The following is a 12,755-nucleotide window of genomic DNA, read 5'->3' as shown; positions in this document are numbered from 1 at the left end:
TTGAAAATTAAAATCAATCTATTTTTCAAAATATTTTTATTGAAGCTGACTCTCATATCATATTCAAATCCTTATGTACAAAGAAAAAAGTGACGAGAAAAGTAACTTAAACTTCTAAAATAAATGAGTGCAACAATGTTGTTTACAGAGGCTATGAATACATAAAGGATCATTTGGATGGATATGCTTGATGAACTGCAGAGGTCCCCTTGCATAAGTAGCTTGATCCAATTATGGATAGCAGCTGAAGATATTAACTGCGCGAGAGAACTCCTTTTGAACTGCATATTCCAGGAAATTTACAGTTTTAATAGACAATATAAATGTGATTGCAAATGCATTTACACAAACAAAATCATGATTTTTCTAACTTAAAAAATTATCAGCTAGTGTTATAGTAGTTAATATGATGATTGATATTGCTTAATTTATATTGTTATAAAAAATTCTACAGTTGAACCAGAATTGTCAAATAGCTGCTCTGCTATAGCCTTAGAGTCCGGCAAAATTTGAACAAATCATTTTTGTCTAAGATATGTTATTTATTAGTACAAATTATAGTCAATTAACGCATAATCCTATAACAATGCTATAACACTATTGCATAGTACAATTGGAACAAATTGCTATTTTCTGCAATCTACAATTGACAACATCAAGTTGAACATAACAATCCCCACAGAGAATTTTATTTAAACATGAGAGTCTTTTTTCTTGTTTTAACAAGTAAAATTGATTATTCTATCCTTAGTAAAAACAAGGAATTGAACATTCAATCCAGGTGCTGAGTGATTATCTTGTTGTAAGCAAGTGACAAGAAGAAAAATGTAAATAATGCTAATGAAACTCTAGTAGCAAAGTAGGCATTCTCAGAATTTGGGTTGAGCCTAACTCATCCCCACAAAACCGACTTGTAAGGTGATGATTGCCCCCACTTATAAACACAACGCATGCCATATCTCTAAGCAATGTGGGACTAAATCCACCCCTTCAAACCCAACACAATGAAGGTGTTGGAGGCTGCAATTAAGGCAAGCCAAATGCCGCAATTAAGGCGACTAGGGGTGGACCTCAATTAAGGCGGAAATTCCAACAGGCATGTAATCTAATTATAATCATCTTTGTATAAAATAAAATAAAAAAGTTCGAGAGATACTAGACCTTGGTATTGTTCCACGGCGACGTGTATCATACTCTGTCGCTTGTCGAAGAGCCCTGGCAAATGCTTTGAAGGTTGCCTCAATAATATGATGGGAATTTGCTCCGGCAAACTGCAAACAGATGAATTCAAAATTTGAATAAAATATATATTTAAAAGAAAGCATAGACCCCAAAAAATGAGGCTGGAATATATAATCAATTCGTAAAGAAAGTAGCAAGAACATCTATCCCTAATAAAAGATCTACAAGATTCAGTATGTTTCCTTCATGATGAAATGCATAGATATACTTACAACAGCAATGACTATGACAGACTTTGACCAATATTCTATGTATTAGTACCTGTCGAATGTGAAGGGTCATACCAGATGTGTTCACTAATGACTGGAAAAAATGCTCCACCAACTACAAACACGAATATTCAAAAGACTCGTCAGTAAGTGAAAAGAATGAAGGGGAGAGGTGAAAGGATCGAGTAACACGGTTACATAACAAAATTTGAAGCTCAATAGTTAAAAGCTATAGAAACAAAATGTGAAACTGAGGCATTAAGTAATTAAAAAGACATGTACTACCTGAGTGTCGTATGTCCCAACCCTCTGAGAAGGTAAGTCTAAATCATAACCTAGATGTGGTCGACCAGACAAATCCTGGACAGGGTAAGGGAGGAAAGCTTTAGTTAAAAATTCCAAATTTTCAATTCAGAAACCTTGTGTACAAGTACTGCTAGAGTAAATGAAAAAGCATTGACACAAGGCCACAAGCTCCCTGGTGCCCCATTGATAGCTGAACTTTTTGAGTCACAAAAGTATTGATGTGGATAGTCAACATGATAATGTAAGTTTGTTAAGTCGCACATGCAAAAGCCATTACATTGTTTCAAAGTTTCTTCATCCATTTACTGTATTTCTAGGCAAGGACAAAATATTCATATTCCCCAGCACACATTAACTTAAATCTATAACAGAAGTTAATGATTACAAAAGCTGCAAACAGTACACACTAATTACCAAAGAAACGTGAACTAATGCTTCGTCGAGTGGAGCCGAGAAGTTACCAAACCGGTTAATACCCTTCCTATCACCAAGAGCCTGCAGCAAAGCCTGGATATGAAGCAGCAGAAATCTAAGTTTTGATTCGATGATAGATAGATGCAAACATACAATAAAACAAAGCTCTACGTTAACTGAAAATTCCCGCTGTCATAAGATAAGATTATAACCACTGTTACATTTGTTAGAGTTGTCGCCAACTAGTTGGATTGCATTTTGCATAGAAAGGATAAAGTCAAATACAAGGATATAACTTGAACACCAATCTTAAAGTAATATCCTTAACCTAAGATACTGAAGCATGTTCGAAATTCCAGAATGACTTATAATAAGTAGAGCCAAAAAAAATAGAAATAAACAGCTCACATAGCTGTTGGCAGTACCGTTCCAATAGCAAGAGCGACATCTTCATTTGTATGATGGTCATCAATATGTATGTCACCTGTAGCCTTTACATGTACGTCGAACAGTCCATGTGATGCAAGTTGCTGAAAAATCACAACCAAGTTTGTTCTCATAAATGGTCTATCAGTTCAACAATTTTAACTTTTAACTATAAAAGGAGCCAAAAATAAAATGAAAACCCTCATTATCATTTCGATCTGATTCTAACTATTCCGATTTTCCGATTGATAGATAAAAAGTAACAGAAGTATAATAGAGATTGAGTTGAAAAGACTAACATCAAGCATATGGTCAAGGAAGGGAATTCCAGAACTACTATCAGCAATACCAGATCCATCCAAGTTGATTTTGACTGACACATTGGTTTCCTTGGTGACCCTTTTCACCTCTCCAATTCTAGCACCTGAAAATGATCAAGAAAGCATTAAAATTTTATTGAAAAATCCAAAATTTCAAAAAACGCATAAAGTTTGATAAAAGAGAAAGACCTGGGTCAATTGGGGAAGTTGAAGTGTTGTTGCCGCCGAGCAAAGCAGAGGCGGAGATGTTTCTGGAAGTATTCAATGGCGTGAGATTGCGTTGATTGAGTGAAAAGATTGAAGCTTGGAAAGGTGAGCACGAGGTTGTCTGAAAAACGGAAACCCTAGATTTGAGAGAGGGAAATGGAAGGCATTTAGGGTGCAATTGAGATTGAGGTTGAGGTAGAGTGAGCTCCATTCAGATTGTGAATGTGAAATCAAACCACAAGCAAATGAGAGTAAATTCTAAGGAACAGGTGCAAATTATGGTAGATTTTGAGTCTATTTTTTTTTTTTTTTTAAAAATTACATGTATGAGATATTTAGGCTTTGTTTGGATTGATGGAATTGGATGGAGTGGAGCGGAATGGAATGAAATAAAATGATATTCCGTTGTTTGGATAATTTAAAAACGGATGGAGCGGAGCGGAAAGGAGTGGTATGGATTCCATTCCATTCCATCACTTACCACCATATTCCTTCCCTTCCGATTTGGGCGGAATGAACAATTTGTCTTATTCCGTCCTAAAATTTCCAAACAATGGAATGGTACATTCGTCCCGCTCCGTTCCATTCCGCTCCATCCCACTCCTCTTTGCTCCATTCCGCTCCGTTCATTTTGTGATATCCAAACATAGCCTTAATACTCTTATTACACACTTTGAGTTTTTAGGCACTATGTGTTTCCAAACATATGTTTAAAAATATTATAAAATATTAGTAAAAAATCCATGCGGTATGGATTTACATTACTTGTCATCCACTCTCATTTGTCAAGTTTGAATTTATATTTTAGTTGATTAATATTTACATAGTTATAAATTTAAAATCAATCATACAATCGATTCTCTAATTTAAATTATAATAAAAAAAATATTTAAAAAATTAAAATTAAAATTATAGCATAAAAGAAAAAGGAAATGTCATTTACCAACTAATGCAGTGTCAACAAATCCCCAGTACAAAAGATCACGTTACAAAACCTCCATTTTCTAGCCGTCACTTTTCTTCTTTTTCCTTCCTCTCTCTCAAAGAGGGGTGATTTAGGATCAATTTTGATCCAAAATCACCCCTCCAAATCGTTTTTGTTTATCTATTACTTAAATAAGTGATTTTCACACATTTTCTTTTTGTTTATTTTGTGATTTCGTGGGTCATCGTTTGTTTTGATTTCCCATATTTCTGTGGTGTATTTTGATTTCTCGTCTTTGTGCGGGTATTTTTGTTTTTCCGTTTTTGTGCGGTGTTCATTTGTTTCAGGTTGAAAGATTAGTTTCGATCTAGTGCAGATTCAATCAATGACTTAGGTGCCGTCAACGCTACAGATCCGGAAGCATGAATATTTCGGACATCTCAATACAGTTAATACATTAATATTTGTAGGCATATGCAATTTGCCGTTTTATGCTATTAACATGGATGTTGTGGATTTGTTCGCAGATTCACCCTTTTTGTTTTTGGCGATTTTGAATTTGTATTGCAACAATGTACTCTATCGATTTAAATGAATGAATATCATTTATTTTATGTCAAAAAAACAAATCCCCAGTACAAACAATACTACAGCACGGGCCTAAAAAACTTATGGGCCTCAATTTTTTTTAATATAAAATAAACGATATATTTCTATATGTTATTTTAGTTCTAAGTAATGATAATTATCCATATGTATTTAGCGGAGCGGTGGAGGAGGAGTTTTATGAAAAGGGGTAGTGGATTCTACCCCTTAAATAAGCTTTTATTTTCTTATTTTGTTCGCTTTACATTTTTTTTACTAAATCTTTATATATATATATATATATATATATATATATATATATATATATATATATATATATATATATATATATATATATATATATATATTATTAGGTAATGAAAACAGTTTTCCATGTATTTTATATATTTTCTTTCAATAAATTTGATTAATTCAATTTCTCTCATAATTATGAGAAGAAATTTCTGACTATCTATCATTCTGCATCTTTGGGAGTTATTTTTTCTTTTTTTTTTAAATTGTAAATAATATTTTTTGAATTATCTTTAAATATTAAAAGATCTATCTTAAAATTAACTCATTTATTATATTTTTTTATAAAAATATATATTATCTTTCTAAAAATGTATTATTGATTTTTTAATAATAATATGTTTAAAAAATTTAAAATGTACTATTATTTTTAACTAAATCATTATAATTAAATTATTCAATTTAAATGATTTTTTTACAACCTAATTTAATTTTGTCTAACATGTTACAAATTATTTGTAAAGTTTTATAACATTTTTCACTAACTTATCTTTCTTTCATATTATTATATTAACTCGTTATGAAATTTATAAGTATTCTCTAATGAGAATTACTAATAATAAAAATATATATTAGTAGGAGTGATTATTAAAGTCTGTATATACACGTTTAATAATATTTTTAACATAGTGTTTTAAAATTTTGAAGGTGTCATAATTGTAACAATTTAACTCTTGATCAATTTTTAAAACAATTATGTGAGTCTTACAATGTGCAGGTTGAAACTATAATATAACTCTATTTGAAATACATGAACTGTTTAATTAAATATCCTACTTATAAATTTAGTTTCACATATATTAATCCTATATTTTCAAACAATGTTGAAACTGTTTCCAACCATGTAGCAGTGGCTTCAATTATCATCATCATCTTCAGAGCATCATTACCACTATCTTCACCATCATCATTAGTTGTGCTTTGAGACTTCAATTTCTTATTTAACAAAAAAGAAACTACACCTGCTGCAGTAGCTCTGATTGCAGTTTCCCCATGAATAACCTATCCCTATAACAACGAAATTTCAAAACCAATTAAACAATACTTGGAAAAATTCACAACAAATAATAACAAAAAAAAAAAGAACGTACCATTGCCAAATTCACATCAGAATAAAATGTTTTGTTAAAGTAAACCAAAACACCATTTGATTTTTGTCTTCTGTATCATCAGTTGAAGTACCAGGGCTTTCATCCTCCTTGTTGGACTCTCCCGAGTTCTCACAAATATTAATGACAACTACTAAAACTTGGCTATTTGCTTTCATTTGATTAAGCATTGGGTCTGAAAGATGATATTAAACTAAATTGGTTAATTGAGGATTTATAAGGTCCCATAAAGAGGGTTCTAACTAGCAGTAGGCATTCATGAAACTAAGCGTTTTGTAGCCTAATGACCCGTCGATCAAACTATCTATGTTAGGTTGAGGGTACAAATCCTTTGGGAATGTATCGTTAAAGTCAGTGAAATTGACGCACATGCGTCATTTATTTGATGTTTTTTACCATGACCGTGTTAGCTAGCCATGATGGGTATTTTGTCTGTGTTATAAAGTCGATGCTTGTCAACTTTTGTACTTCCTCGCCAATGGTTTCCCTTTTTTCCTCACCAACCTTACGTTTCCTTTGAGATACTATTTTGATAGTGGGTCAATGGCGAGACAATGTCATACCACTCTGGTATATATTTCTGACATATATAAAGGTGCCCAACTGAACAAGTCAATGTTCTTCCTAAGCATGACGACCAACTCTTCTTCTTAGAATTCAGACAAAGAGGTGTCTAACTTGGTGACTTGGTGATTCTAGGTGTCAATATGGACCTCTTTCAATTCTTCTATTGGCGTAACATTAGATCCCGTCATCTTGCTAAATCAGCGTCACATGCGCCTGGATGAGGGGCAGCGTCAGGCGAATGCCTCCCTTCTTGTTTCTAGGTAGTTCTGATAGCATTCTTAGGCAATCTTCTAGTCTCTCCTGACTACACTGACACGCCCATCAAATAATTGGTATTTGAGGCTTAGATGGAGAGTGGACAGAACCACCCCTAATGAGTTAAGGGTGAGTCTTCCCATTATTACATTGTAAGGGGACAAGGCATCTTCCATGAGATACTTTACGTTAATTGTTCCGGCGCTCGCATATGAGTCGAACGTCATTTCAAGCGTTATGTGGACTTTCACATGTACCTATTCGCTAGAAAGGGCAACCAAATAACGTTAGGATGTTATGATGTTGTTGAGGTCGAGTTGAAACCTTTGGAAAACGTTCTAAAACAAGACATCAATTGAGCTACCATGGTTAATTAATACTTGGTTCACATCCCAATTATCGTACAATACGGTAACGACCTTGGGGTCAATATTATGAGGAATAACCCCCAAATTGTATTCATTTGAGAAGGTGATTTTGGATTCTCGTTCCTTCCTCGGGATTCAGGAGGCAAGGTATAATGTTTTATGTGAAACCTTGATGGCCATATTTTCTATGTGAGAAACTAGATTCTCCACCACTGGTAAAACCTTCGAGGATAGTGTTGACGGTGATATTTGAGCGATGCTTAAGCATCTTCTTGGGAAGATTGTGAAAGTTATGGCGAGTAACAATGAGTGTGGCCTATGGCACTTTTACTGAACTCTACAGTAGGCGCCAGTTGTACTTGCTTAAAATTACAATACATGACAACCCTTAGTGATTAAGTGTTGTCATAGGTTTTAAGGTATGTCTGACTAATATATATATATATATATATATATATATATATATATATATATATATATATATATATATATATATATATATATATATATATATATATATATATATATATATAAAATGAAAGTTGATGTCTGACTAATATATATATATATATATATATATATATATATATATATATATATATATATATATATGTATATATATATATATATATATATTTCAAAATTTTAGAAAATGGAAAGAACTAAAATATTATTAGGGGCCAAAATTTTTTGTATAAATTAAAATGAAAGTTGAGATATTTATGGGGACCAAAAACATATTTAACATGTGTATTAATAACAAGACACATTTTGTTCTATTACAGATCGTAGAATATCATGTGTAAGAAAAGATACATTCTGCATTTCATTATGCATTCAACTTGCTTACAAAAAGAGAAGAAGTACCCTCTTATATAAATGAGAGATGGGTCTCAGAAATATAAAATAGTCAATTGGGCTTAGATACAAAGTGGAACCCATTGGGCCCAATAACTATGAATGTCTATTGAAGGAAAGTAATCAGGCTTTCAATACCCCCCGATAAGCTGGAAGGTAGATTGAGTTGACTCCAAGCTTAGAGAGGTTTGTCAGAAACGACTGGAGGTCTAACGGTTTTGTGAATATATCTGCTAACTGTTGCGATGAGGAAACGGGAAGAAGGTGAAACGGGCCAAGGCGTAGTTGTTTCGATAAGTTCTCTCAAACAAATAATATCACAAAATTTATGCTACTAGGTAAACTTAAATAAGCTAATGCAAACAAACATTTAATCTCACTGATCTTTTAATTTGTTAGTCTATATAAAGACGAGTTGAATGACTTATTTACAAATGTTCAAATGAAATAGGCTTTTAAGTAGGCTAATAGGCCAATCAGGCCTTCAAAAAGCCGGGCCCAGGCCAAAAAAATAAGCCTATGATAGGCTACAGGCCAGGCTTAGGCTTTGAATATTATAGCAGGCCAGGCTCAGGCTTGGCAAAGCCAAGCTCGGCCCAGCCTATTCCCACCCCTATGTGACGGGCAAAGGCATTGTCGCAGTATAACATGGCTGGTTTGGTGAAGGTGATAGGTAATTGATTGAGTATGTTGGTTAGCCATTGGATTTCGCACACGCTGGAGGCCATGGCACGATATCCTGCTTCGGTGGAGCTACGTGAGACGGTTGGTTGCTTCTTGGATTTCCAAGAGATGAGAGATTAACCAAGATAGACACCATATCCTGTGATAGATTTGCGGGTATCTGGACAGGTTGCCCAGTCGGAATCTGAAAAAGCTTTGAGCTGTATTGGTGAATTGTTGGGGTAAAAGAGGCCTTGAGCAGGATTGTTTTTGAGGTAGCGAAGAACACGGATAGCTGCGTTGTAATGTATGTCTGTGGGATGACTCATATGCTGACTGAGTTGTTGAACAGAGTAAGAGATATCGGGGCGAGTGTTGAGAAGGTATATCAACTGGCCTATAAGTCTTCGGTATGCAGTGGGGTTCTGAAGAGGGATCCCTTCATTTGCTTTTAATTTGATGTCTCTGGTCATAGGTGTTGAAACAGGTTTGCATGCTAGCAGACATGTGGTTGACAGCAGATCAAGCGTGTATTTGCGTTGGCAAATGTTGATTCCTGATGAGCTGCGAGCAATTTCCAGTTCGAGGAAATATTTTAATGTGCCTAAATCCTTGATGTGGAAGTGATGTTGCAGAGTGGATTTAGTTGTGTTGATAATCTCCATGTTGTTACCTACAATAATAAGATCATCAACGTATATCAATAAGGCTGTGAAAAACTTTGTAGATTTATGGATGAAGAGGGAATGATCAGCAGCACATTGGTGAAATTCGTTTGATAAAAGAACTTTAGAAAGTTTTTCAAACCATTGTCTGCTGGATTATTTTAATCCATAAATCGACTTGGATAATTTGCATACTTGATTTAGATAAGAAGGATTTATGCCTTTAGGTAGGGACATATATACTTCTTCATCCAAGTCTCCGTGAAGGAAGGCGTTATGTACATCCAGTTTAAATAGATATAAGTTTAAGGAAGAGGCTAAATCTAGTAATAGTCTTACAGTGGTTAACTTGGCGACCGGGGAAAAAGTGTCAAAGAAATCAATACCTTCGACTTGTGTAAAACCTTTAGCAACCAACCTGGCCTTGTGTCGTTCAATTGTGCCATTAGAATTGTATTTGGTCTTGTAAACCCATTTACAACCTATGGGTTTCTTACTTGTTGGGAGAGTAGTGAAGGTCCAAGTGTTGTTGTTTGTGAGAGCTAGTAGTTCATCATTCATTGCTTTGATCCAATGAGGATGGAGACTAGTAGTTTTGTAACTAACAGGATCCTTGGTAGTAGTGATGGCAGAGACAAAAGTAAAGAAAGCAGGAGATATTCTATCATATGTATTATATTTCGAAATGTCATAAAGATTAGATTTATGCATAGTGTTACATACAAAGTCTTTGAGATATGCAGGAGCAGACTTGTTCCTATTGGATTTTCTAGTGTTGGGTTGAGCTGTATTATTGTTAGCAGTAGAGGGACCGTTGTTGTTATGGGAACTGTCATGGGAACTGGTATCACTTATGGTATGGTCATGGATGTTGTCACTGCTGATATCATTATTACTTGTAGGAGAATTATCAGGACTAAGAGTGATATGGTGGGCTGGTGCTGTGCTTTCTAAGGATGTAGCAAAATCAGCAGTGGGGTGACAATGCTGGGTAGGCTGGGGATTTGTATTAGTAGGTTGCTCAGTAATAGAGTCAAAAAGGAAGGGGGTTTGGTCAGTGTCAGAAGTAAATTCATCTGATTTTGGTTTGTATATGTGATCAGGGTATGGGAAGACAGTCTCATAGAAATGACAGTTTCTGGAAATTATAAGTTGTCTAGCATGCTGGTCAAATAAAAGATAACCCTTTGTACCTGTGGGAAAGCCTAGGAAGAGACATTTGGTGGCTCGGGGATCCAATTTGTCTCTATGCCTAGTGATGGTAGAAGCATAGGTCAAACATCCAAAAGTTTTAAGGTTTGTGAAAGTGGGGTGTTCATTGAAAAGTCTAAAAAAGGGTGTTTGGTTTTGGAGGGTGGGGCTACATAATCGGTTAATTAGATATGTAGCATGGCATGGAGAAAAAGACCAAAAACATTTAGGTAAATTAGCTTGAAACATTAAAGATCGAGTGATATTTAAGAGATGCCTATGTTTTCGTTCAACAGTAGAATTTTGATGTGGTGTTTCAATGCAGGTTCTTTGATGAATAATGCCTAGAGATGCATAAAATTCAGGCATGATAAATTCGACACCATTGTCACTTCTAATTGTTTTAATGCTACAAGAAAATTGAGTTTTGCAGTAAGTGATAAAATTGTGGATGTGTGTTCGTGTTTCAGCTTTAGTATGCATTAAAAACGTCCAAGTATAGCGACTATAATCATCTACAATGGTGAGAAAATAACGAAATCCATCTAAAGAAGATATAGAAATAGGGCCCCATATGTCCATATGCACAAGATCAAAGCATTGAGAAGTATTAGAATGACTAGTGGGAAATGGTAATCTACATTATTTAGCTAAATGACATGTATGACAGATAGAGTTTGTATTGAATTTGATGATAGAAAATTGTTTAGACATGTGTTGTAATACATCATTAGAAGGATGGCCCAATCTATGGTGCCCTAAATTTAAAGGGATATGTGTACATGTATTGTTGGAATTAACAACAGCAGAGAAAGTATTATGAGTGGAAATACAATTGTGATTATGTGTAGCCTCTTGTTGAAGGATGTAGAGGCTTTTATGAAGAATCACATGTCCAATCCTCCTCTTGGTAGACACATCCTGTATAGAGCTGGAGTTGTGTGAGAAGGAGATGCTAAAAGGAGAGTTGTTGCACAACTTAGAAATAGAGATCAGACTGAAGGCAAATTCAAAAATGAAAAAGACATTATGCAACTTAATGAGGTTGCCAAGGGTGATAGAGCCAGAAAATTTGGCTGTGATGCAATTTCCATTAGGAAGAGATATGTTGATAGGTTTAATAACATAAATTGTGTCAAAGCATTGAATGTGTGGACAAACATGATCAGAAGCTCCTGAATCAAGTATCCGCATATCAGAGGAGTGTAGAGTACTACCTGTTTTGATCATACCTGAGATTATGTGATTGTCCTTGGATGTGGGTTGCTCAGGCTTATCGGTACACTTGCCTTTTCTGGATTGCTGCAGAAGTTGAAGAAGGTGTTGGTAGTCCTCTTTGGAGAGAATGCTTTCTTTCTCGGATTGTTGTGGAACCTTTGATTCTGAGCTATCTTTCTTAGGATTTTTGTTGCGATAACCCGGTGGAAAACCGTGCTTAAAATAGTAGGTTTCCACTGTATGATTCGTCTTGTGGCAGTTGGTGCAAACCATTGAATTCTTAGGGTTTCCACGGCCTTTGCCACAACCGACAGTTGAGTTATTGTTGGTGTATAATATGGTGGGTGTGGTAGATGTAGCTTCTTGTTGGGCAATTAGAGAGTAAACACGGCTAATGCTGGGCATAGGATCAAGAAGTAGAATTTGTATGCGAATGTTATGATAGTTTTCGTTCAAACCTTTGAGGAAACAAGCAACGTATTCAAGGTGTTTGTACTGGCGTACCGCTTTGGATAGATTGCAGGTACAGGGAATGTTGCATATGCAGGTAGGTGTGGGGAGAAGATCCTCAAGCTCATCCCATAGAATCTTGATGTCCGTAAAGTATTGAGATAAGGATCTTTCACCTTTTTTGATGGAGTGGAGATCGCGAAGGAGATTGGAGAATCGAAAGTGATTTCCTTTGGTGAATCTCTCTTGAAGGTCTGTCCAGAGTTCGAATGCAGAGTCGAAGCATATGGTGCTTTGTGCGATGTGTGGCGATAATGTTCAATTGATCCAAGAAATCACCATGCTGTTGGCTCTTTCCCAGACGTCGTAATTGGGGTATGTATATGGTGGTTTCGGAAGGGAACCATTGATGAAAGCTACCTTGTTTTTGGATGTGAGGGCTCGACGCATTGCCTTGCTCTAGTT

At 35.1% G+C, this 12,755-nt stretch overlaps 1 protein-coding gene across 1 annotated transcript; it reads right to left on the bottom strand.

The window, feature by feature from the left end:
* Positions 1-90: 90 nt before the first annotated feature.
* Positions 91-3,423, bottom strand: LOC131643472 (imidazoleglycerol-phosphate dehydratase, chloroplastic-like). The gene is made up of 8 exons (XM_058913694.1): positions 3,107-3,423; positions 2,897-3,021; positions 2,597-2,701; positions 2,172-2,264; positions 1,737-1,811; positions 1,504-1,566; positions 1,162-1,271; positions 91-281 (listed from the first exon to the last, which is right to left on the bottom strand). The coding sequence occupies exons 1-8, from the start codon at positions 3,333-3,335 to the stop codon at positions 254-256; spliced, it is 828 nt and encodes a 275-aa protein (XP_058769677.1). The 5' UTR covers positions 3,336-3,423; the 3' UTR covers positions 91-253.
* Between the last annotated feature and the right edge of the window lie 9,332 nt (positions 3,424-12,755).

Source organism: Vicia villosa, linkage group LG1 (genome assembly GCF_029867415.1).
Source record: "Vicia villosa cultivar HV-30 ecotype Madison, WI linkage group LG1, Vvil1.0, whole genome shotgun sequence".
Classification (NCBI taxonomy): Eukaryota; Viridiplantae; Streptophyta; class Magnoliopsida; order Fabales; family Fabaceae; genus Vicia; species Vicia villosa.
The sequence above is the reverse complement of the archived record's forward strand: the minus strand, read 5'-3'. Positions and strand labels throughout refer to the sequence as shown.

What these genes read in the sequence shown, in the direction of transcription:
- LOC131643472 (XM_058913694.1), bottom strand. Translation starts at nt 3,335, where the DNA reads ATGGAGCTCACTCTACCTCAACCTCAATCTCAATTGCACCCTAAATGC. An exon ending in TTGGGACATACGACACTCAG is followed by an intron (nt 1,567 to 1,736) that starts GTAGTACATGTC and finishes TCGTGTTTGTAG; the next exon opens with TTGGTGGAGCATTTTTTCCA. An exon ending in TGACCCTTCACATTCGACAG is followed by an intron (nt 1,272 to 1,503) that starts GTACTAATACAT and finishes ATCTGTTTGCAG; the next exon opens with TTTGCCGGAGCAAATTCCCA.